This window comes from Nicotiana tabacum, chromosome 13, assembly GCF_000715075.1.
Source record: "Nicotiana tabacum cultivar K326 chromosome 13, ASM71507v2, whole genome shotgun sequence".
Taxonomy (NCBI): domain Eukaryota; kingdom Viridiplantae; phylum Streptophyta; class Magnoliopsida; order Solanales; family Solanaceae; genus Nicotiana; species Nicotiana tabacum.
Window position 1 is genome coordinate 75,172,424 of NC_134092.1, and position 26,947 is coordinate 75,199,370.

The 26,947-nt window shown below is 37.8% G+C and overlaps 2 protein-coding genes and 1 long non-coding RNA gene across 4 annotated transcripts; 2 read left to right on the top strand and 1 right to left on the bottom strand.

Moving 5' to 3' along the window:
- Positions 1-3,155: 3,155 nt before the first annotated feature.
- LOC142168171 (G-type lectin S-receptor-like serine/threonine-protein kinase LECRK2) lies at positions 3,156-4,533 on the top strand. The gene is made up of 2 exons (XM_075228831.1): positions 3,156-3,668; positions 4,414-4,533. Exons 1-2 carry the CDS (start codon positions 3,156-3,158, stop codon positions 4,531-4,533), a joined length of 633 nt encoding a protein of 210 aa, XP_075084932.1.
- A 325-nt stretch (positions 4,534-4,858) lies between these two features.
- On the bottom strand, positions 4,859-6,509 carry LOC107795137 (uncharacterized). 2 transcript variants are annotated; one of them, XR_001650047.2, is made up of 3 exons: positions 6,073-6,475; positions 5,779-5,967; positions 4,859-5,103 (listed from the first exon to the last, which is right to left on the bottom strand). It is a non-coding gene; the product is annotated as an uncharacterized LOC107795137 (long non-coding RNA). The 2 variants fall into 2 exon arrangements; XR_001650046.2 differs by having other exon boundaries at positions 5,779-6,509.
- A 14,914-nt stretch (positions 6,510-21,423) lies between these two features.
- LOC107795136 (protein yippee-like) lies at positions 21,424-24,992 on the top strand. Its single transcript, XM_016617719.2, has 5 exons — positions 21,424-21,823; positions 22,789-22,832; positions 24,321-24,429; positions 24,518-24,573; positions 24,668-24,992. Exons 1-5 carry the CDS (start codon positions 21,728-21,730, stop codon positions 24,750-24,752), a joined length of 390 nt encoding a protein of 129 aa, XP_016473205.1. The 5' UTR covers positions 21,424-21,727; the 3' UTR covers positions 24,753-24,992.
- Positions 24,993-26,947: the final 1,955 nt, after the last annotated feature.

Consider the following 26,947-nt stretch of genomic DNA (forward strand, 5'->3'; position numbering starts at 1 on the left):
CTAATTGATTAGTCAAGGTCCTATAGGCATGATTTCTAGGTAAAAATAGAACATAAGCTAGTGAGATCCTATAGGCAGGGTATCTAATGAATATGCTAAAATCATACAAATCAAAAGAAAGTTCACTGGCATTTATTTCCTGTATGCTGTCTAGTAGCACATATCAGTAGAATAAATAGAGGGTTTACACCCGTGCTTTGATGGTAGACAAGTTATGTGAGTGTGTGAGTTTCCTAAAGGCATGATTTCTACCAGTGGAAGTTAAATGGCATATACAACAAGTTGGATAACAAGTAAATCACATGAATCCTATGGGCATGTTTTCTACCCTTGCATGCAAATATCAGAGTATACTCGTTCCCCAGTTTCACTATCACGCATATTGTTCATTACAAAGTTATTACAGACCCAATGATGAGCTTAATTACAAAATATTATTCAAGCAATGACAGTAGGCCACAGCGGGTGCAAAAGGAAATACCCAGCAATTCCTAGGCCTTCAACAACTCTCACATAGCATACCCAGATTCCCAACAGGGAACTATATTCATCAGCACAACCCAGAAGCCCTAGGAGAACTCAAGCCAAACCAAACAGCTATAGATTGACCAATATTACCCAGACATTGAATCACTTAAACCAACCAGTTTACATATTTAGTAGACAGTAGGAAGAAAGAGCTGAATGTCAGAGATAGCTCAGGTCTCAGTAGTAAAGAGAGTGGCTAAAAGACCCCAAATCCTAGCGTGTCATTATTCACAAGGGTCTCAAATGGACCCCGAGCAGTGCTCACACTAGGGAGGTCAGTAGTAAGAGTCTTAGTGGCCTTGGCTTTCAGCCGGCCTAGAATGATAGGTTCAGAATATCACAGGTAACAAATGAGAGGGAGTGGACAGTGGTAAAGGGACAGAAGTTGAGGAAATGCACTTATAGGTTAGAAAGCAGACATAGCAAAGTTGAGAACACAGAACAGTTAATCAAAAGTCAAGAAGATTTAGAAGCAGATGCAACACTTAGCAAAAATAACACATTGGCAGAAAGCACATTGGGAGTTAGAGGAGAATCAAGTTCCCTGAGATTACAAGATCAACCAGATTATCATACTAAGTTGCATATTATCAAACAACTCTAAGTGGGGTACTAACTTAAAAGGTTTAAAGCTTAAAGATCTAAATTATGCTAAGGATTCATCACAATATAAGACAGCCCTGTTAACTTATATCATGAAGCAGAAAAGTATCTAACATGGTATGGAAACACAAACTAAGATAACCATTCTAAAGTTTTCAAACAGTTACTAAGGATATATGATTAAGCAAAATAAAGACATGCTGTGAGACACATCAACGGGGGGGAGGTGCAGATCATAGTTGATAGAAAAAGTCTTAACATAGATTAGAACACATTACATGTGCAAGTCTGTCGTTACATAGATTCAGAACAAAGTGGGAAAGCAAGCTCATGTCACATAGCAAACGTAGGCATTCAGGTATTGACATAGTAGACTAATGCACTTAAGAGGGTTCAAATTATTCAAATTAGGCATAAACATGTCTCAGAACTGGCAGCATTAGGTAAAATTAAATACTAAAGAGGTTCAAAACAAATGCAAAACTAATCAAAGTTGCATACAAAAGTAGCCCAAAACACATTAAGCCATGAATTTCAGAGGTAAGAATGTGCGAATCATAAACATATAAGAACGAAATTGCAAAGCCAAATGACTTACCATTTAAACGGACAATAAGAAAGAATAAATTCCACAATGTTTTTGAGTATCAACAAAGAACAAGAACCCATAATCTCAATACATCAAAGTTTTCAAGGGCTTCAAAGGAACCCCGGGCAGTGCTCGCACCAAGAAAAGGTTGGAAAGTCGAATCCCGGTGGCTTTGGCTTTCAGCCGGCCAAGAACCAAGGTGTAAAACAAGAGAACGAGAGAACAATAAAGTTATAGCTCCAATTTTTAGTGAAAATCTAGCGATTAAGTCCGTCTCAAAGGGGAATGTGGAGGGGTTTATATAGTGACAAAAATCGAACAAGTAAACAAGGAAACACTGTAAAATCAAACATAAATAAGGAAGTAATAACATACAGAATCAATAAAAATCGGATTAGGGAAAAAAAATAGGTAAACCCTAGTTGACAAAAATCGAAAATTGGCCGGAAATCCTGGCTAATCGGACCCATATAGCCTGGTCATGATGTATATGGACTAAATACTGTCCAGATTCAAGCGATTGAAGTTGAACGGACCCAAATCTGAGAGATAGTACTTGCCAAGTTTAGGCAAGTACCAAGTGATCCATAGCCTTGCAAGTAGTACCGAGATAACACATAAAAGATAAGGAAATCATGGAAAGAATCCATGATTGAGACGGATTTGGAGAAAATTGAGAGGTCGGCTAGGGTTTTTGAGGAGAGGAGACGAGAGGATTCAAAGGCGGCGTCTGGGAGGAAGATGATAGGGTTTTGGGGCGGGTTAGGTTAATTAAAATAGGGGAATGGATATGGGCCGTTGATCATTTGAGATCAACGACCAGGATTAGAGGAGAAGCGGGTGGGTCACGGAACGGGTCCCGACGGGTTATAACTAAAGGGGTCGTTTGGTCTTGGGCCAGGGGGTTGGGCTAAGGATACTGGGCCAATTTTGGTCCAAAAAATTAGTTTAAATCTGGGCTATTATTTAAATAGGCAATATTTATCGAAAGTAACTTATAAAAATGATTAATAAATAAATAAGAATATTATTTATGCACTAAAATGATTAAAAATAATAACTTAGTATTATAAAAAATATAAAATACTATTTTGACACAAATAATATAAATAAAGAGCATTTATGTTTGAATAAGGGTTATTACTGCAAAATTGTGCAAATAGCCTTTAAAATACTAATGTAATTATATAAAAAAAAATGAAGTAAAATATTTGAAACCTGTGTTATAGGTGCAAATAATAATTTTAGGTAACTAAGTCATCACAAAATAATTTGAAGGAGTAATTAATAATTATTCAAGTAATTTAAGTACACGGAAATCAATTTAAAAACTCTAAAAATTATGGAAAATTATAGAAAATGCTCGTATAGATTTGTAAACTAAATAATGATGCAAAAAAATGATATTGAAAGTATATATATTATTTGAGAAAATATGAGGGCAAAATTGGGCATCAACACTCGTCACAAAAACTTGGTTCATTTGCTTGGTTTTTGCTTGGAGGGATCTGAAAAGATTCTTGTATACGAGTACAAGAGCAATGGATCACTTGCAGATATCCTATTTAATTCTGAAACAAGACCTTCTTGGGAGCAAAGGATGAGGCTTGCACTTGACATATCAATGGGAATACTTTATTTGCATGAAGAATGCGAGACTTGCATAATTCACTGCAACATAAAGCCACACAATGTCCTTGTAGATGACTTGTGGACGGCTAAAATCTCTGATTTTGGGCTAGCAAAGTTTTTGGTTCCTAATCAAGTAGGGAACCAACTTCAGCTCAAAAAAAGAGAGTATTTGGCACCAGAGTTGCAGAATAGCGCCTTAATCTCTGACAAGGTAGATGTTTATAGCTATGGAGTGAAGCTCTTGGAGATCATATGCTGTAGAAGTAATATGGATATCAATGTCTCAACTGAGGATGAGATCTTTCTTCCTACTTGGGTACACAAATGCTTTGTCGAAAATGATCTCATGATAATCCTGATCTGCGCCCTTCTATGAGTAATTCTCATGTTAGAAGGAATTATGGACATACCATTTTTAGCATACACAAACATTGTTTAGGTTTCTTATGTCTTCTGTATATTGTAACATACTGGTGTATAATGAAGCATAAATTTTACTTTGTAATAGAATGTCAAGCATTTTATTTATGTGAACCAAAACCAGTTTGAACGTGGCGCTTTGTTGCAAAATATGTTCTTACTTCTAACCTCTTTGATCTTGGTCTTCATATTAGACCTTTGTACTTTAATTGTAAACAAGGGAAAGGAAAACAAAAGAATGAAAAATTAAAATATGAAAATAGAGAATTTAGAAACAATATTTTCTACTAATATGGACCAAAGGGAGTAGTTAATGTTTATTTCTTTGTAGTCCTTTTCAGCCTTTATTTTCAAAGTTAGAATTCTTACGCATGGAAAGTTTAAAGATAGAATTAATTGTCCTTTTCTCAGGTCTTTCATCAGACTTTTCTCATGGAAGACTTTTCGATTAAAATATTTCTCTGCTTGTTTATAGTTTTCTATTGATGCTAACCCATTAAGAAAACCTAATGGTTGACTTGACCAAGTAATATTCCCAGTTTCTTCTTGGATATTTCTTGAGAAGAGATTTTCTGGCTGTCTTTATTGTTTCTATAGTTTTCTTTTTTACATATACTTTTTCTTTTTCTTATTTTGTCAAGGATGGGGTTAAAACCATGCTAAGAGTTAAAACTTGTGCTGTTTTCTCTCACTTCACTACAAGAAATCAGGCTTTTAGTGGCACCAAAATTCGCTACAAAAGATCAGAATGTCGCAGCTAAAGGTTTTTAGGGCGACCACGGGTTGCAGCAAGTACTTGCGTAACTGAATGTTTCTTATGACGACTTCGGAAGGTCACCACAAAAAAAGACCGCATTAGTCGCGACGTAACCTGCCACTAAAAGTAAACAAAGACGCCACAAATAACAATTCACAAGTGGGATTTCGAGGGTCGCCACTGAAAAGAAGACTTTAGCAGCGACAAAGTCGCCACTAATACTTTAGTAGCGACATTAGATCGCCACAACAGAGAACTTAAATTTCCTGTATCTCTTTTAGAGGCGACTAAGGGTTGCCACAATACAAACTTTTCGTTTAAAAAAAACTAATATAAAATCTATTTTACTATTAATTATCCAATATATAATAGTAGTCCATTACCAATACAAAGACAATACCACCTACATTTCTCAAGAAGAGTAGCATAAGAACTTTTCATAACTCAAATGTCATAATACAAAGACACCACTTCATAAATACATGTCATGGTATCTACACATGAAAACAAAAGAATCACAAGATATCTTCAAACTCCTCCTTGCCAACCATTCCCATTATAAACAACGTTGTCCCTGAAATTGAAAAAAAAAAAAAAGAATGAAAGCAAGGCTTCATGTCGATAACATCATATTATGCATGAAAGGGTTTGAGAAAAATCTAGTATCATCTTGAAAGATGGCAGAAATTGAAGTGCTACATATCATGAGTGCGAGAAATTCTATTTTTTCAGTGTATTCACCATTCAATAAGAACTTTTTTACTCACTGCATGGGAAAATTGTCACTAATCTTCTCCATATGTACAAACAATTTTCAATAGATGGCCTTTTGATTTTACTTATTCTCTCTATGAATTTAAACAATTAAGTACTTAATAAGGCAGTCGATACCTTAAGTAGCTCAAACATTCTAAATATAAGCACTAACGCCTTACCTCTATGATGAATATGTCCAAAAGAGATGAGTTTTTCCAAGTGCCATTGCAAACTTACAAAAAATTCAATCACCTTGAATAACATAGAAATTGAGACTTTCTAGAGGGTGCAGAACAAAGAAAAGGGTAATGAAGTTCATAATAGCACCTAAAATGATTACAATTCAATTTTAGAGGGGTATGCTTGCTGTACAAAAAAAGTCTTTTAACAAAGTTGTCAATATATGTATCTATTCAACATCAACAAAGCAAATATACAATAAATATATGTAGTAAATTTCATAAGCAATAGAAAAAAAGTCACAGAAACTTACCACACTAGCAGTAGGATGATCAGATGAAACAGTCTTATGGCATGTAGCAACTCAAAGATTGACTTTCTTTTACTGATTAATCAAAGTTCACCTCTACTATTCTCAAATTAACACAACTCTTCATGTCTAAGCTACAATTAATAAGATCAAATTACTCAAATGATTTGCATCCGTGGAAATTCAGCTACTCTGCATCAAAAACTTATTGATGAAACCAACTAATGAATGGTTTAAAAGTAATTTACACAAAATCCTCTAAATTCATAAAAGAACGGAAAGAGACAGGAGACGTACCGATTCCCTGAGAGGCAAAACTAGAGCATAAGAGATACAGATTTCTGGGGAAGAGAGCAGGATAGCCGTGAAGAAGTGGGTACAATACCGACGATTACAGTCGTTGGTCGACGGCTATGAACTAGATCTATGAAGAAGAGGGGCCGTAGGCGCTAGGATTTTGTTCTTCATGGGAAACACTAAAGTAAAGAAAGAGAATTAAAAAGAAAATGAATCTAAAGAAGGGTTTCTTACTTTCTCAATTTTTATTTTCTTAATTTTAGAGGTTTGATTTAGCAATAATAAAAATATCGCCGCAGGAGCGCTACTAATTGGGGCGACATAGTCGCCTCTAAAATACCTCTAGTGGCAACTCCACACTAATCGCCTCAAAAAACGTTTGAGCCAAGAATATTTTCGGAGGGAAAGAAAAAATGAGGTTTATTTGTGGAGATATATTTTTAGTCGCCACTAAAACACAACTTTAGTGGTGGATAAAAAGGTCGCCACTAATTTCAATTTTGCGACAAGTTTTGATGTCGCCACTAAAAGTTGCCACATAAAACCTAATTTCTTATAGTGCCTCAATACCATGTCTCTATATTTCTTCCTTGTAGCTAGAGCTCAATCAAAGCCACCTAATACAATAGGATTAGGATCTTCTCTTCATCCCACTACTCAGCCTACAGCGTGGTACTCAGCTTATGGTCATTTCACCTTTGGTTTTTATCCACAAGGAAGTGGTTACAAGGTGGGAATTTGGCTAGTGGGAGGCTCCAATAACAATGATACTTATATACGGTCGAAATAGATTTCGGTTTTCGTACGATCGGTCGAAGTCAAAACGTAATAGATCGGAGTAAGACTTCAAAATGGGTTCCGAAGATGGTACAAACAACCTTCGAGCCCGAAGGACCGATCAATGTCGAGCTCGATATCATTATCAAGCTCGAATCCAAATCGAACTATGATGCAAAGTAAAGTTATCGAGCTTATGATTCAGAGACCGACCAACCCTGACCCCGAACCAATGCAAGGATCCGAGTCAAAATCGAGCTCAAGTCAAGATCGAGAGCTTGAGTCGAGACCGAAAACTCGAGTCAATATCGAGCTTATAGACAAGAGTCATTGCAATCCCACTAGAGGAGAGAATCCTGGCAGAAATTATGGAAAAGCTTATCATGGGTCTCCCACTATGTATTTTTAATTACATCTAAAGTAAGGTCTTTCTACTATAAAGGAAATGGTTATTATTTCTGTAAGGAGAGTTTTTTTTTACATTGTAATTCAAGCACCATATTCTCATATAGAGAAGAGTTGTTCTTCTAAGCTTCATAAATTGGTTCAACCTGTTCAGTCCTAAAAATCATCTTCTTTACAACCGTGTTTACTTTGTACTATTTGCAATCCATATTTGATATTTCTATTTATCCTTACGGTTTGTATTAAGATATAACACATATCCTTAGAATACGTATAAATTTAACTCTATCCGTTTTTCGGATAAAACAGTTTGGCGCCCACTGTGGGGCTAAGGATAACACTATTTGTTTGATACAAATCTGCAACACACATCAGTTTACGCTCGTCTTTTGAGGGTGTTTCTGACTTCGAACTAGCAATGGCAAACCCTCGATTAATGGTTTTACCTACCGACAACGAAGCCGGCCTTCAAGACGAAACCAATAACTAATGCCCAGGGTCGGAAGGTCGCTTATCGATGTCATTGAAGCTCGAGTCGAAGTACCTAAAGCTCGAGCCGAAGTACCGCTAGATGTCAACTCGCATGTGGCCTTTGAGACTCCCATAATGTAGAGGAGAACAGAGTTAGCTTGCATATGATCTTTGATATGATACAAGCCCAGCAGGTAGCGATAGCTTAGTTGCAGAGCCAAACCCAGCTACCAAGCAGACCGAAACCCAGTCCACCTCGAGAAATTGCCCATCGAACGGAGCCAGCTGTAGTAAGGTCGAACGAGCAAGAATCGGGGACTACTCTTGAAATTGCTAAAATACTTGAGGAGCTCACAAAGCGAATCGAAGCCAATGATAAGAAAGTAAAAACATATAATTCCAGGGTCGATCAAATCCCAGGGGCTCCGCCCATAATAAAAGGGTTGGATTCCAAGAAATTCATAAAAATGCCTTTTCCCTCAAGTGCAGCCCCAAAACGAATCCCCAAAAAATTCCGTATGCCTGAAATCCCCAAATATAACGGTATGACCGATCCCAACGAACACGTCACCTCTTACACAAGTGCCATCAAGGGTAACGATTTGGAAGACGATGAAATCGAATCCGTGTTGTTAAAAAAATTCGGAGAGACCCTCTAGAAGAGGGAAATGATTTGGTATCGTAACCTGCCACCAAATTCCATCGATTCATTTGCCATGTTAGCGGATTCATTTGTAAAGGCACACACCGGTGCCATAAAGGTTGCAACGAGGAAATCAGACCTTTTCAAAGTAAAACAAAGGGATAATGAAATGCTTAGGGAGTTCGTGTCCCGATTTCAAATGGCACGCATGGAATTACCACCGGTCACAGACGATTGGGCCGTCTAAGCTTTTACTCAAGGGTTGAACGAGCGAAGCTCGATGGCATCATGTCGGCTGAAACAAAATTTGATCGAGTACCCGGTAATAACTTGGGGAGATGTGCACAATTGATAACAATCAAAGATTAGGGTCGAAGACGACCAATTAGGAACTCTTTCCGGATCCGCACATCCAAACAGGTCGGCTATTAAAAAACAGATGGACATCGATAGAGAACCGAGGTCGAACAGAGACCGATATCATCCATACTTCATAGATCGAATGAATAATGGCTTGACACACAATGCCGCCCGGAACAATCGAAGGAGTGATCGAAGATAGAATTCTCGAGGACTGATGAGCAAGAATGGCTTTGACAAACATGCCGGTCATAGGGAGGCACCTCGGTTATTGGAGTATAACTTCAATATCGATGCATCGAGTATTGTATCGGCAATCGGAAGAATCAAAGATACTAGGTGGCCCAGACCCATGCAAACTGATCCTTCCCAAAGATACCCAAATTCTATGTGCGAATATCATGGTACGCATGGCCACATGGCCGAGGACTGCAGACAGTTAAGGGAGGAGGTAGCTCATCTATTCAGTGAAGGCCACCTTCGAGAATTCCTCAGTGATCGAGCCAAGAATCACTTTAGAGAAAGGGGCTCCAACAGAAAGGACAAATAAGAGGAACCTCAACATATCATTCACATGATCATCTGCGGGGTCGACACTCCACAGAGACCCGCACTCAAATGCACTAAGGTATCGGCCACAGGGAAAAAATGAACCCGAGATTATGTGTCAAAAGGCACTTTATCGTTCGAAAACGAAGAAGCAGAAGGCATCTCTCAGCCCCACAACGACGCTCTGGTAATTTTTATCCTATTAAATAAAGTTCAGGTAAGCGTGTTTTGGTGGATCCAGGTAGCTCTGCGAATATCATCCGATCAAGGGCCGTGGAACAGCTCGGTCTGCAAAATCAAGTCGTGCTCGCAACTCGGGTCTTAAATGACTTCAATATGGCCAGCGAAAAGACTAAAGGGGAAATTATTCTACCAGTGAACGTGGCCGGAACCATCCAAAACATAAAGTTCCACATAATCGAAGGCGACATGAGATATAATGCCCTACTCGGAAGGCCTTGGATCCATAACATGAGGGCAGTACCTTCGACTCTCCACCAAGTAATTAAATTCCCAACGTCGGACGGCGTGAAAACAATGTACGGGGAGCAGCATGTGGCGAAGGAAATGTTTGCAGTCGATGAGGTAACACCGATATCAACATTATTAGCCTCAAAAAGATCGAGCATTAGAAATGTACGTGAGGCCAAATAGCAATCACAGCCGCCAGTCTCGACCAAATCGGTGAAGCAGGAAACCGAAGATGACGAGGAAGATTTCCTAACTCCCCGAACTTTTATCATCCCCGAGGATTCTGACGCCACCAAATCGACGGTCGAAGAGCTGGAACAGGTTATATTGATCGAACATCTACCATAAAGAAAGGTATACTTGGGAACGGGATTGACCTCCGAACTCAGGAAAAACCTTATTCAATTTCTTATTGATAACATAGATTGCTTTGCTTGGTCCCACGTAGACATGAAAGGAATCCCACCATCGATAACAATGCACCGACTGATCTTGGACCCTAGGTTCAGACCGGTGAAGCAAAAAAGAAGACCTCAGTCCGAATTAAAGCACGCATTTTTGAAGGACGAGGTAAGTAAATTTCTCAAAATAGGGTCGATTCGGGAAGTAAAATATCCCGAATGGTTAGCTAATGTAGTTGTAGTCCCTAAAAAAGGGAACAAACTCAAAATGTGTGTAGACTATAAAGATCTAAACAACGCATGCCCCAAAGATTCTTTTTCACTGCCTAACATCGATCGGATGATCGATGCCACAGCCAGCCACGAGATCCTTACTTTTCTCGATGCTTATTCCGGGTACAATCAAATTCGAATGAACCCGAAGGACCAAGAAAAAACTTTGTTTATCACCAAGTATGGAACATATTGTTATAATATAATGCCCTTCGGGCTAAAAATAACACAGGAGCTACTTATCAACGCCTAGTAAATAAAATATTCGAAAAAAAAATAGGTGAGTCGATGGAAGTTTATATTGATGACATGCTAGTCAAGTCCCTGCGCGCAGAGGACCACTTAAGTCATTTGCAGGAGACGTTTGAGATTTTAAGGAAATATAACATGAAGCTCAACCCCGAGAAATGTGCTTTCGGGGTTGGCTCGGGCAAATTCCGTGGCTTCATGGTATCAAATCGGGAAATCGAGATCAATCCCGATAAAATCAAGGCCATCGAAGGCATCACCATCGTGGATAGTGTGAAAGCGGTGCAAAAGCTAATCGGACGGATAGCTGCCCTAGGCCGATTCATTTCGAGGTCATCGGATCGAAGCCATAGATTTTTCTCTCTACTCAAAAAGAAGAACGACTTCGCTTGGACCCCGTAATGCCAACAAGTTTTAGAACAATTGAAGCAATACCTGTCGAGCCCGCCACTGCTTCACACTCCGAAGACAGATGAAAGACTTTACTTATACTTGGCCGTATCGGAAATCGCAGTAAGTGGTGTCCTAGTTCGAGAAGAGCAAGGTACATAATTTCCTGTTTATTACGTAAGTCGAACTTTAGGAGAGGCAGAGACTAGATATCCACACTTAGAGAAATTAGCACTCGCACTGATAAGCGCTTCTAGGAAATTAAGACCATACTTTCAATGTCACCCCATATGCGTGTTAACAACTTACCCACTTTATAATATTTTACACAAGCCTGAACTATTGGGCCGATTGGCCAAAAGGGCTGTCGAACTCAGCGGGTACGATATCTCAAATTTTAGCAGACTTCGTGGCCGATTTCACACCAGCCCTCGTACCCGAAGTTGAAAAAGAACTCTTGTTAAAATTGGGTACATCATTGGGGGTTTGGACCCTCTTCACAGATGGTGCTTCAAATATGAAGGGGTCCGGGCTTGGCATCGTGTTGAAACCCCCCCACGGGTGGCATCATTAAGCAGTCTATCAAAACTTCTAGGTTAACTAACAATGAGGCAGAGTATGAGGCCTTTATTGCATCTAGGTGGGTCATAATATACCATAACTCTTACTTCGATTTATCGTTACTGAGGTCTGCTACCAAACTCCGGGTTACTTTCGTTGCTTATCCTATATGTATAAATCTAAGTCCTTTAATGCTTCCTCATTACTGTTCATATTAAGAATGATGGTCTAATCTCATCTCATACTTTGTAACTTTTATACATCCATTGTTGATTCACTTTAATACCGATAACTTGACCTCTTATGTAATACTGTCGCTAGGGCTCACGTCTCATCGGGAAACATCTGAAATGATTAGACTGATCCACCTGGGAGCGATACCATGCTTCCATAAACGTATTTCATAGCATCCCAACGTGATTCATCCTATAAGGGTTATTCTAATCTCGTACAACTCATGAAATCCCCATTGTTTTTCCTCAAATCATAACTCAATCGAAGGCCCAAACGTCATCCTTTATCTATCACAATTACACCCTCATTCTACTACCAGGGCAGCATTCCATCTCTTCTAAATGCTATTAGTCTTAGACTCTTTTGAGTTCATTCAGGCTATACTGAGCTTTGTATAACTTAGAGAAACCATCAGCTCTTCTTGTTTTCATGGGCTTAATCCTGAGGACTTATCCATTCTCGTCACCTTCTCACTCGCCCTTTCTTATCCTTACTCCTGTCTTCCTAAAACCTTGTCGCTTTACCATACTTAGCTTACCTTAGTTCCCACGCATGCCGGGATTTTCGTGCAACTCATATGATCTCGAATCCTACTTTTAATTTTACTTCCCGTTCATTAGCCATGGTAGGTGCCACTTTCTTATGGAGTGCATACAATGTTATAGTGAGACTGTCTTTACATGACCATTTCTTCTTCAAGTTACTATGCTTAGGTTGAAGCCTCCTTACTTATTTCCTCAGCTAGCCTTTCATTGTAGTACTTAGGGAGGATCCTCTAACTCTTGTAAAGCTGCGAGCTTATCACATCGTATACTTGACGGAATTTGACGTTCTTCCTCGCCTATAATTATCCTTAGTTACTTATCTCCACACTCATGTGCTCGTACAGTTACTTCTGAACTGAAGTTTTGACTGTCTTCCTAGTGGGACTCTCTTTTATTTTTGTAACACCCATACGATACCTTTAACTACCCCAACTCCTATCTGAATATTTCTGAAGGGTCACGATGTCATATATACGAGACTGAATTCCCCATGTTGGGGTTCACTATGTTTATCTTGCATGATCTGTTGATTTGTCTGTATCCTCTTGTCTAGCCATAACTAGGATCTTTCTGAATCAACTACTAACTACTCGTTGGCCCATTCTCATATCAATATTCCGTGTAATCTTTCTTGGGTTATTTCCTTTGTCTTAACTTACATCTCTCACCGGCTCCTTATTTATCAATAACATCTCGGGCAGGAACCCTTACTTCCTCTCCTTGACATCATGTTTGCATAATGTTCTGGAATCGTAGCATATCTGTAGGCTTTAAATAAGTGCAACTTATCCCTTTCTCATTTTTATCGCATTTTTCCTTTACCATTCCATAGTTACTAGAACCACTTAATTCTGACTTAATACCACATCACTCCATAATCCGCCCTTTAGGGGAGTACTAACATTTAGTGCTACGATGATCTATGTATAAATGTTTTACCTCTTCATCTTTGGCATCTTTTTACATCATCGATGAACCTTACTCGCCTCGCGATAATCCTTCTGTACCAAGGATAACAAATTTCCTTACTCGCGAGGGTGACACTTAGTATAACTGGCATATACAGTCCCTTAAGCTTAACTTTGCTCATATTTCTTGCTTTAGGGAAGTGTCTTCCTGAATGACCTTTAAAGGATATTCTTCTGTCGTCCATTCTATTATTGCCGGGACACAATCTCTGAAATTTTCATGATGCCGACTATTACTCGGTCCCTAGTTCATGTTTAGTTTATCTTGTTCATCAGTCCATACTGATTTCTTATTACTCTGGGGTCTAACGTTTCCTTTTGGTAATCACGTTGGAGTCACGAACTTATTTCTCGAAATGAGGATATGACTTTATGGACTATACTCTTTTGTTGTCTCAAGGCTTGTCACCTCTCGTCTTTTCCTTCACTTGAATATAGACTCTGTAATATTGTCATCTTTTTGATCTATCGTTGTCATCTATGTATCACATCTTACTTATAATGCTTCATTAACTCTCTTCTTATTTACTGCTAATATTTATGTCAATCACTTTATTCTGAAAACTCGAACAAGACATTCTTTTGCTTTTAGCTCCCCTTGCTCCATCTACTGGCTCTTCGGGTTGCCTAACATTCTTTCTCTACTAGGGACAGGAGCCACACTAAGGTAATATTTATCTCTTTAAGGCTTCCAGTGCCTATCTTTGTAGTACTCATATCTAGCTGTACTATTTTAGAGTGCACCATCTAGGTGTCTCACAAGGAGATCTATTAGCACATTTGCAATATACTTCAGAAATGTCAGCTAACGCTAACAATCCATCCACTATTTTGGGTTACCCTAACCCCAGTTAGATCCTTATATCCTGCCTTCTCTTATACTACTTCTGTTAGCCCCCATAGGGCATAAATGAGATGGATGTGTCCAATTGTACATACCTCTGTTATTGTTCAAGGTAACTCAAAAGGCTTATATTCCTCTGCCTGAATTGTAAATACTAATAATCTTCATTAGCTGGGTACCTCGTACCCTTTTTCACCTTACTTCTTTTACTTGTTGAAACTTATATCTACCTCCTGAATCTCTCATTGCTTTTCACCATATGGGTAGATATTCTTACCTTAAGGCTCCTTATCAAGAAGGTTACACACATGTTCTACTGAAAACTTCACATTTACTCATCATAAGCATGATGCAAAAATCGAGTTCCTCTGACTTAACTCTTCCACAGGTATATCTCTTACCAACCGTCTTTCTGGATGTAGATATCACTATATTACGAATAAGATAGAGTTTATGAAATTGAGTTCTTACAACTGAGCTCTACCACACGATCTAGAGTAAGAAGAAAGAGTGACAGTCCTAAATGCCTTGTAGCCTCCTGCTTATAAGTGTGGTACACAATACACCTATAAACAAGACTTTACTAGACACGGCTTGTAGCCTTTCTAGGACAGAACTGCTTTGATACCACTTTTATCACGACCCAAACTGATGGGCCACGACGGGCACTCGGTACCTTACTCAACCGAGTACCAACGTAATGTATCTTTTTTATTACATCATCATAGGTAAGTGGGCCAGAAGGGGCATCATGAGATGAGGGAATACCCGACATAGAACGACCAAACCTGATATAGAAACTCATACCTGTGATATACGGGCCTATAAGGCCAAATTGATCCTTTATATACTTAAAACATAGGTCGACAAGGCCATACAAGTATCCGTATACATGACATCTGTCTACAAGCCTCTAAGAGTACAAAATTATCATTAAGGTTGGGACAGGGTCCCGCCATACCAAACAATACACGTCCGAATCATACTGACCAAACAAGAAACTCCGGAGCAAATGGAGCGCACCAACATCTTCCGCTGAGCTGATAGCCTACTTGGAGGACTCTCGACCTGTCTATCGGGATCTGCGGGCATGAAACGCAGCATCCCCAGGCAAAAGGGATGTCAGTACAAATAATGTACCGAGTATGTAAGGAATTAAAATTAGTAAATAATAGACATGAGAGAAACATGGAGTAAAAGACTCGACATGTAAGTCCGAATAACTCTGTGAATCATTATTATTTATAGTGACATGCATATGCGTATAAATGTCATACCATGCTTAGGTATATGCGTTCATAACATCATCAAGCCTCTAAGGGCATCCCATCATATCATCTCGGCCACTGTGGGCAAATCATCAACGTATACCAGCTGATCAGGTGGTGGTGCGTATATAACTCCATAACCTTTTCCCATATCCCATATACATATTCCGAGAGATTTTATTGACGTACCTCTCATGCATTGCATTCATTTATACATGCACATTGACCCATATACATATATATACGTGTATATAATGCCATCTGGTCATGGGTCAATGTGCATGTATAAATGAATGCAATGCATGAGAGGTACGTCAATAAAATCTCTCGGAATGTCATAAGGCCATTATGCCTCTGATTAATATCATGAAATAAACTTTATCAACTTATGTATTTTCGCAGACACATGAACATACGATAGAATAATAAGACATATGGGGCATCAAGAACATAGGAACCTCTAGTATTTCTATGAATAGAGTCATTTATGGAAGTTGTGTATTTGCTCGTTTCGTTTGTATCGTATGGATCATGCCAAAAAGAAAGAAGGGATAGCCTTAACATACCTGAACCGATTCTCTTGACAATTCCTCTAACACACGTCAATTGCGGCAAATTACGTAATGGCGGATCGAAGTAGGAAAAAATCAATATGATATTCTTGAGAAAGATTGTACCGTACTTTCTTAGAATCGCAAATCCCACGTTGCTATAGTATTAAGTAGTCTTCAGCATGAAATTTTTGAAGCAAATCACGTTGCTATTGAAGAATATGATCTCTTGAGAATTTGCTGAAACCTTCTTCATTACTTTGTAGAGATTACAAAGTGAATTTAGAGAACTATTTAACTTTTGGGTGTGGGCCCCACATTTTAGATGACTTAGCCAAACTTTTCTCTACATGTGCCACCTAGATATATGACTTAAGAGTCATAAATTTGGGCTGCCACGTTAAGGGGTGATGCCCCCCCTCCCCCCATTAATCGTATCCACCAAATATTTTAATTAGTTTGTTAATCCCTCACTAATCCAATAATTAACCAAATACCCACATAATTAAAAATTATCTCAAATTACTTAAAATACTACGTACTTTTAACACACTTTATACACCTTACTATCATGGTCATGTAGTACCTTGTATGGCACTAGTCCATAAATGTCGGGTGTTATAGCTGTCACGACCCAATTTATCCCTCCGTGAGTTGTCGTGACGGCACCTAGTCTCTACGACTAGGTAAGCCTAACACTTTGCAAAAATGAGATAAAAAACGTGAACATAAACCACTAACAGTAAGAAATATCTAATAAGCAACTGAATTTCACTCGGCATATACAATTATCACCTTTGAAATGTACCAAACAATTCCCAAAACCCGAAAACCTGCAAGTCACAAGCTACTAAGAAGTCTTAACTGTTCATACATCATTTCTACAGAAAGAGGGAAAAATGAACATAGGGGGATAGAGGGGGACTCTGAGGATCTACGGACGCGGGCAGATGTACCTTGAAGTATCCGAAACAGCAACAACTGCAACTAAGGGCGAGGCTGGTAAAAGGGATCTGGATCTGCACATGAAATATATGTGCAGGAAAGGGCGTGAGTACACCACAACGGCACCCAGTAAGTGTCGAGCCTAACCTCGATCGAGTAGTGACGAGGTCAGGTCAGGCCCACTAGTATATAATAATAAAATCAGGTTAATAAGCAGTATAATAAGAGACTAAAGTTCAACAAAGGAAAGCACAGTGAAATAACATAATAGTGCACGGAATTAAGTGATAGGGGATCTCCCGAGATACCGTCTCGTAGTCCCAAAAGTAAATATACAGGGAGAACTCCCGAGGTACCGCCTCGTAGTCTCAAAGTAAATGTGCAGGGGGATCTCCCGGGATACCGTCCTGTAGTCCCAAAAGTAAATATGCAGGGGGATCTCCCGAGATACCGTCCCATAGTCCCAAAGGTAAATATGCAGGGGGGATCTCTCGGGATACCGTCCCGTAGTCCCAAAGTAAATACACAGCGCAATCAATTACAAATGATAAGTACAGCAAGAGAAATCTACAGTCTAGACTAAGTACAAGTCGGGAAAGAAGCAAGAATTAAATAGGCATGCTGCAAAGAGTTCAATTAAGCAAATAAGGCACGTAGACATGTTATTCTAAGCTAACAGGGTAACTACGCATACTAGTATATTCAAATAAGGTGGAAACATGGAAATTCTCAGTAAAAATCTGGTTTTTCAATAAATAGCCCGTGTACGCACTCGTCACCTCGCGTACACGGCGCTCACATAGTAAAATCAGTACCAACTCCTAAGGGGATTTCCCCCACACAAGGTTAGGCAAGCCACTTACCTCAAACCAAGCTCAATCAATCCGTAACAATGCTCTTTCCACGAATATCCGGCCCCGAATGGCCCAAATCTAGCCAAAATCAATTACATACCATAAATACAACTATAAGAATTAATCTAATCAACGAAATTAAAGCTAAAGCAATAAATTGGAAAATCGCCCTAAAAAGCCTCCCCGAGCCCACGTCTCGGAATCGGGTAAAAGTCACAAAATACGAATACCCATTCACTCACGAGTTCACTCGTACCAAATTTAACCAAATCCGATGTCTAAAACCCAATCAAAACTCAGAAATTCGATTATGGAACGTTTCCCCCATTTTTCCAACTTTTCAATCCCAATTCAAAAATAAATGGAGAAAACAACTATAGATTAATGAAATACAACCAAAAACGAGTTAGGAATCGTTATCCCAAAGCTCTCTCTGAAAATCCCTCAAAGAATCGCCAATTTCCGAGCTCCCAAGTCCAAAAATGAAGAAATGAATCAAACCCTCGAAACTCTCTCTTTTCTGCCCAGCGAACCCGCTCCTGCGACCTCATCATCGCACCTACGGTGTCGCTTCTGCGGCTAGGACTTCGCACCTGTGAGTTTTCATTAAAACTCCAGAGTACGCACCTGCGTGCCTAAGTCTGCATCTGCGGATGCGCTTCTGCGTCTACTCGTCTGCTTCTGCGGAACCTTGGGTCATTCTCATCTCCGCATCTGCGGCTGCCCTTCCGCAGATGCGGCTCCGCTCCTGCGGCTCACTCGTCGTATCTGCCACCGCTGAATCCCAGTCCTAAAGGCACACCTGCGATCCCAGCCTAGCTTCTGCGGGGCCGCACCTGCGGGCTCCCCACCGCAGGTGCTAAAACACCAGAAACCAGCATGTCAGAAATTTTTCTAAGTCCAAGCTTTCACCCGTTAAGCACCCGAAACTAATCCGAGGCTCCCGGGACCTCGACCAAACATACCAACCAATCCTAAAACACCATACGAACTCAGTCGAGCCCTCAAACCACATCAAACAACGCTAAAATCACAAATCATCCTCCGATTCAAACCTAAAGAACTTGAAACTTCCAAATTCGACGATCGATACCGAAACCAACAAACCACGTCCGATTGACCCCAAATTTTGCACACAAGTCATATTCGACATTACGGACCTACTCCAACTTTCGAAATTGGAATCCGACCCCAATATAAAAAATTTCACTACCGACCCAAAACTCTAAAATTTTGACTTTCGCCATTTCAAGCCTAAATGAGCTACGGACCTCCAAAATACAATCCGGACATGCCCCTAAGCCCAAAATCACTCAATGAAGCTAACAGAATCGACGGAATCCCATTCCGGAGTCATCTTCACACAGTTCCGACTACGGTGCCAATCCTAAGGCTTAACCTCCCGTTTTAGGGACTAAGTGTCCCAAAACACTCCGAAACCAAAAACAAGACCTCCCGACAAGTCACACAAGCAGAAAAGAGATGCAGAGGAAATAGTAAATAGGGGATCGGGGCTATTACTTTCAAAATGACTGGCCGGGTCGTTACAATAGCTCGGACCTTATTTTATCCCAAATTGACAACCTTCAGCGATACTCATTTTCTTTGATTCGCTTACCCTCTCACCTTCACGAGTTTGCTTATCACTTGTTTGAAATAGCGTAATACTTATAACCTCAAAATAATCTTGTCCCGAGCTTACGTTGATTAACTTACGACGAAACTTTAACGTACGAAAATGCGGAATGTAACATCTCATTTCCGAGCTTATATCAATTTACTTATGGCGTACTTCCATGTACGAAAACATGGGGTGTAACAGTGCGTCTCTGGTCGCCACCGCTCTATCATAGCCGTGATCAAAGCCCAGTCAAACTGCAACCAGCCGGTCTCTATGATCCTGTAGAAACCCGTATTCTGAAGGTGTCTAACTATACGGGGATGGAGTGGGTGGTCCCTAATAAACTCCCACATATCGTCTATACGTCTGGGGAGGAATGTCTGGGATAAACACTGCCCATCCCAGATGTATGAAGACCTATGGTTGCCCTGTAGCAACAGTAGCTCTCGAGATGCAGGTCCGGGATGCACAAGGGGAACCTCCATGACGATGTCTGTAAATTGAACAATATTAATTAAAGTATTTTTCTTTTTGATTGCTTAACGTCTTTAAATATATTGCAATATCTTTTATATTAATATTTAATAGATATTTTTACTATATTATTACTTAAGTTGATACATTTTCTATATTATTATTTTATATGTTAATTTATTATTTTATATGTTAGGTTATTATTTTATATATTAGTTTATTATTTTATATGTTAGTTTATTATTTTATACGTTAGTTTATTATTTTATATGTTAGTTTATTATTTTATATGTTAGTTTATTACTTTTATATCTTAGTTTATTATTTATATGTTAGTTTATTACTTTCTATATTTGTTTCTTATTTTATATGTTAGTTTATTATTTTATAACTATACATGATATAATTAATAAGTATTCATATAAAAATACTTAGTTTGACAAATATTGTTATTTTTTATGTTATTTTCTTACATTTGTTGACTAACATTCGAGAGAGTTTGTGTTTGAACTATCATATTATTTTCAAATATTTTTGGGGTTAAAAGATAATTAAATGATTAATTTTAATAACTACAAAGATACTACGGTAAAGGGCACTAGATTACAATTACGGGCACTACATTACAATTACGGGCACAACATAACACTAAAGGAAAAATAACAATTTATCAATTTTACTAATCTTTTAGCACATAAATAATCTAATCCGGATAAAAAATAATAAATTAATTTAATCACAAAACAATCACGAAAATACATATACCACAGTAAAAAATAACTAATAAACATTATCTATAACAACTAATAACATTAATTATTCATAAAATAATAATTTATCAATTTTACTAATTTTTACCACAACAATAATCTAATCCTGATAAAAAATAAAAAATTAATTAAATCACAAAATAATCACGAAAAAACATAGATCAGAGTAAAAAAATAACTAATACGCATTTTTTATACATGAGTTTTAACAAAAAGTAAATCGAAATACCTCGATTAATAATTTTTTGAAAGGTGAGGATTTGATGATTTGGGGGCCGCAACGAGCAATCCACTACGCGATAATGCTTTAGATCCAGTGTAAGCTTGCTACAATACCGAGAAGATATACTTTTTGTGGGACGGGTGGACTCCACTAAGTTTTTTTTCTTTAAAAATGGTGTGTGGGGGGGGGGGGGGAATTTTGGTTTTGGGGTCTGCTGGTTCGCGTCTGGTGGGGGAAAGAGATGACACGGTTTTTTATATAGGTATAGCGCGCATATATGCGCGCTATACCTCCTGCCCATTTTAAGTTCAAATATAGCATGGTGAATAATCACGCTATACTTTAACGGACAAAACTATCATTAAAGTATAGCGCAGCGAATAATCGCGCTATATATAAAATGATGCCCAATCTTTTTTTAACCGCTTGAATACAAAAGAACGGCAGTTTGGTTCCGGACTCGGGGTAGAAATTACATACGTAAATCCAAAGTAGCTTTGTCCACCCACATATTTTGCACCTTTGCTTCGCAAAAGGGTAACTTCTGTACTTCTTTACTTGTTACATCAGTCAAAGAACTCTCTCTTACACATTCAATGCCTTCTCTTTCTTGAAGTTACTTATCTTTCAGCTGAAACAAAAACCATTATCCACATATTTAGTGCAACAATGACAAACTTTTGATCCATATCTTCTTTTTTTAATTAGCCCTTATCTTTCTTTTCCTGAGCTGTTTTAATTTTCAACCTTAATTCTGATTCTTCAATTTAATACTGATCCAAAAGTCTTCTAAGGCAAAGAGGGGAAGATGGGGAGACTATTTGTGTTGACACTTGAAGGCAAGATCTATAGCTGCAAGCACTGTGGAACCCATCTTGCTCTTTCTGAAAGCATCGTTTCTAAGGTTTTGCTCGTCTTCTCCAAAATCAGTTTACTTATCTGTTTGATCACTCTTTTGTTGTAATCTACACAATTTTGCAACTGGGGTTTCTTTAATTTTGCTTATTTAGATTTATTTCGTTATAAAAGTACAATCTTGGGCTCGATCGGTGGTTGAATTTTTTTTAATTCTTTTTATTTTATTGTGTGTGAACTTGTTACGGATTTTTCTCTGTGTTCTTGCTCTGTAAAATAAATTTATCTGTCAATAAAAGTTAGGTACTTAAAATCAGCCATATGAGTGAGCAAAGTCTGAGATTGAGTAATTTTCCGCCTAAAGGGGATGGATTTTTACCATCCAAGAACTGTGTTTTCTAGTGTTGTTGATTTAGGAGTAAAAGGGGGCATGTATGGGCATTCTTGCGAATAAAATAAAACCTCTCAAAGGAAAAATATTTGGTACTGCTGATAGAGTCCAATGTGGCAACCCTTCTAGTTTTACCAGGTATGCATTAGAGGCCCATTCTTGTTATGTGGAAGAGTTCATTGTTGAGTTGATAAATGGAGTATACTTGATTGGCATTTGCCATTTGTTCCCATTTTGTGGACTAATAGCTTCAATACTTCATGGGTACTGTCTGTTTTTTATATTTATCAACTTGGTGTCTGTTTTGTGACTTTATTATACTTAATTTCTTTATAATGTGGATTGCATGACTTTCGTTGTATTTGTTCTATACTTTCTGTGTCAAATCTATCCTACGGAGAGTTGCCTCTGTCTTGTACAGCATGTAACTATAGCATGCTTTCAAGTGATGGAGCTTCAAACCCTTTGTTCATTAGAAAATTCAAATGCTTGGAATGGAACTAAATGATGATTACCCAGCTAATTTTGCATTTAAGTTTATGTTACTTTCTTCTTTCAGCCCCTAAGCAATTGTTGTCATGAAGTTATCTGATTCAGTGTTTTACCTCTGATCTTTCCTTCAGTCTTTCCACTGCCGACATGGGAAGGCTTATCTCTTCAGTAAGGTGTAAGTCCCTTTGATTCTGCACACACAATCACTAGAAATCTTTTGTGACATTTCACATGTCCAATCTTTACAGTTGCAGCAGTAAAATCACAAGTCCCACAAACTTGTGCAACTTCTATTAGTTTTATTCTTGTTAGAGTATGAAAGCCATTACCATTATATTTCCTGTTATTGCTGTTAAGCTTTTCTTGGCATTGATGGGGGACAAGTTATTTGTTACTTGGTTTGATGAACATTGTTATTGCATACCTCTGCTACAAAGTTAGGATGCAAAGAGCTACTGTGTAAATCCTCCTTATCTAGCTTCTTGTACCTTCTTTTATTGGCGTGGAGGACGTTCTTCAACTAGAAAGTGAAAAAAGATGAAGTTTTGAAGAATTCATGTTTGTAGTAGTTAGCCTAAATTTTCATGAATTGAAATGAAGAAGACTCACTTTTCAAAAGTTGGATGCAACTGGATTATGTGCAATTTATTTGGCATTTCTTTGGGCCCCATACTCTACTTGGGTCACATTTGACCCAAGTAGATTGATCGCTATGAAAGGTCACAACCAGCTTACAATATTTGAAATGCACATGAAAACTTGTGAGCAAGGTCGTTAGGTTTAGTTTGTTAAGATCATGGTACAGTAGATGTATATCTTGATATATTCGTGTCATTGACTATAAAATTAGCTGGTCTTTACTTATAATCAGTGCCGGCCCAAGGGTAAGGCTGCTAAAGCAGCTGCTTTGGGCCTCCTAATTTTTGGGGCCCCAAATTTTTCTAACATGTTATTATATTAATTTATTTTTAGAATAATATTTAGTGTTTTAAATGAGAAAGTACAAATTTTCATAGTAAAAAAGTAGGATTAAATTGTTGATCATAAATTGAGAAAAAATGTCTTTTCGGGAATCACTCTCTAGACCATAAATTGAGAAAGAATTCGATTATTAATTCATAACTCAATAAAGATTAAAACCTTAATACAGTCCCACAACGTGTATATCTCAAGAGAAATTAAATGGATTAGATAAAATTATTAATAACTTTACATATGAAAAACTAGAAATACAAAATTTAAATGAAATTATATATGAATTTCTCCTTTTATATAAAAAAGGCCCCTCATTGAAATTTTGCTTTAGGCCTCCATATTTATTGAGCCGCCCCTGCTTATAATCTATTGGAATCAGTGTAGAACGTAATGGAATTATACCAGACTGTTATATCATGTACATTAAATTGTATTTTGCAGGAGTACAAATATTAACACATCAATATTCAAAAAAAATCTTACTTGACTTACTTTTTTTTTGTTTTTTAAATCTTTAGAGCGGCATCGCAATAATACCTATATTGTGCTCAAGTTGATTGCTTTCCTGCTCATAAGTTCTGCTCTTCTCAAGTCTCTTTATTCCATATTATCATTTAGTAGAAACATTCATAATGAAAATGCACTTTGTGGTTCAGTATATTCTATATGCCCTTTTTTTCTTTGACAGAGTGAATGTTACTTCTGGCGAGATAGAGAATAGAATGATGATGACTGGTATGCACACTGTGGCCGACATTTTCTGTGTCTGTTGTGGGTCAATTGTTGGATGGAAATATGTGAGTACAGAGTGCTAACATGGTAGACATTGTCATTTGGCAGTTACCAAACAATTTCAGTTAGTTGCTAATAGTAATTCTTTTGCAGGAGACCGCCCATGAGAAGAGCCAAAAGTACAAAGAAGGAAAATCCGTCCTTGAGCGGTCAGTAGTCTAATTCAGTGTTCTTTAGAATTGAGTAATTAGGAGCATAGCTCATAAGTCCTCTCTGAGGTGCTTTTCTTTTGAAACTCAACAGGTTTAAGATTTCTGGCCCTGATGGAAGCCATTACTGGGCCAGTCATGAAACTCATGTTGCAGGAAGTGATGCTGATGATGTTTGATCACCTCACCATCAGATAAATAATTCTATCCCAAATGTACATTCTTTAACCCACCACCCCATTATATTGGATTCTTGAATTGCTTGCTCACTCAGCAGCTTCTTCTAGCCTGACCTCTATCATGTATAATAATGTGGAAGCAACCATATATTGTTGCAACCTAACATGACCATCTCCCTATATTTGTTTGTAATGACAGTCTTTACTATACTAGCAATGACTTCCGGTTTCGTTGCTTCATTCTTTCCATATTCCTTTCCATTTCACACTCTCTGTATTTTTTGGTATTCACTTATTTAGGGGGATGTGTTAAAAGCATGTTGTCTGGGCATGAATTTTAGAAGTAAAACCAAGACAATTTACTAATTCTCTGCATCTACTTTGCCCTTTTCAAACTATCCTCTGTCCTTCCTGGACGCTCATAAACCATTTTGATCTACCTGGCATAAACATAAAGGGTCTATCGGAAACAGTATCTCTATCTCTATGAGGTAGGGGTAAGACTTGCGTACACACTACCCTCCCCAGGCTCCATTTATGGGATCAAACTGGGTTTGTTGTTGTTGTTGGCATAAACATAAATAGATCCAAACGCCATGCCACAACCATAACACATCAAAAATTGGAAGGAACATTCCATAGCTGTAAAACTATGTTGGGGATGGTGTGTCAGAGTAACATTTTATCGTGGCGTAGTAACTAATTTGACACTCTACAATTGTACTTGCATGTTTTTCTAATTAAAAGATATGCTGGCAGCTAGCCAACTCCGCTTTAACGCGGAAACAGCGAGACCCCAGGTTTTAAAGCGAGACCCCAGGTTTCATCAGAACAAGAAGTTCGAAGTCAGGTTTTCAAATACATACCTCAACTAGGTCAACAAAGATGTTCTTTTCTTTTTTTGACATGCAATCTTGAACAAATTTAAGCCTTGCTCCTGCAGGAAACTATTCACTAACACCCGAAAACTGGAGCAAAGGCTAATGTTTTCAAAATTGCAGGTCAAAAGAAGAAATGAACATTCAAAAACTAAAGTAGGAGAATGAATTATACAACAGTAAGATTGTAAAAGCTTTTAGTAAAAGTAATATTATTGTAGTTAGATGATGCTAGCCTAAGAAGGCGCTCCACTCGTACAAATGAGAGTACGCTATGGATCAGCTTCACCCCAGTTTGATTTACTAATGATAGGCAAAATATCTTAAAACACCCCTAAACTTTGGCACGGATTATTGATAACACACAACTATTCGTAGTCTTAATTACCCCCTTGAACTTAATTATTCGATAGTTGTTGCCTCCTTGGACAATCTCATCCCAAAAAAGTAACATGTACTCTCCTGTCGCGTGGATTTTCCTGTCCATGTGGTATTTTAGAATAATAAAATATATTTTTTTACCTTTCAAGTGTGTTACTTCTTTAGATAATATTTATAATAAAACTTGCCTAGAACTACATTATTTAGGCTAATTCTTTTTGTTTGGCTAAAAACAATGAAGTTTTAGTTATTCTTTTTTTACTATGTCCTGGGGAAAAAATATACAATTAAAATAAATAGTCACGGCATCTAAAAAAGATGTAAGAATTAAATAGTTTGAACATTATTATTTTGGCTATAATTTTTTATTTAGCTAAAAATTTTGGAGCTCTAAGCAAATATTTTTTTATAGATTTTGCAAGAAAAGGAAAAATGTACAATTGAAATAAGTAGCCATTGTATCTAAAGAAAATATAAAAAATTACACAATTACAAGTTTATTATTTTGGCTATACTTTTTTTATTTGGTAAAAAATAATGGAGCTGGAAATATATTTTTTTACTGATTTAACCCGAAAAATAAAAATATACAATTGAAATAAATAACCATTATATCTACAGAAAAATAACAAGAATTACGCAATTAATATTCCATTATTTTAGCTAAAAGTTTTCTATTTGACTAAAATGATGGAGTTTCAGCCAAACTTTTTACAAATTTGGCCAAAGAAAGAAGAAATATGTAATTGGAATAAATAGATATTGTCTATAGAAAAGATCAAAAGGAATAGAAGTTGGGGTTGTATGTTAAGATGAAGCAAGAAGAAAACATAGTTGTATAAATAAACTATTATACATGATTATGTGACAACTAACGGTTGAAAAATAACCTACTTGGAAGCTGACTTTTCGATTATTTTCCATTCCCACGCGCTT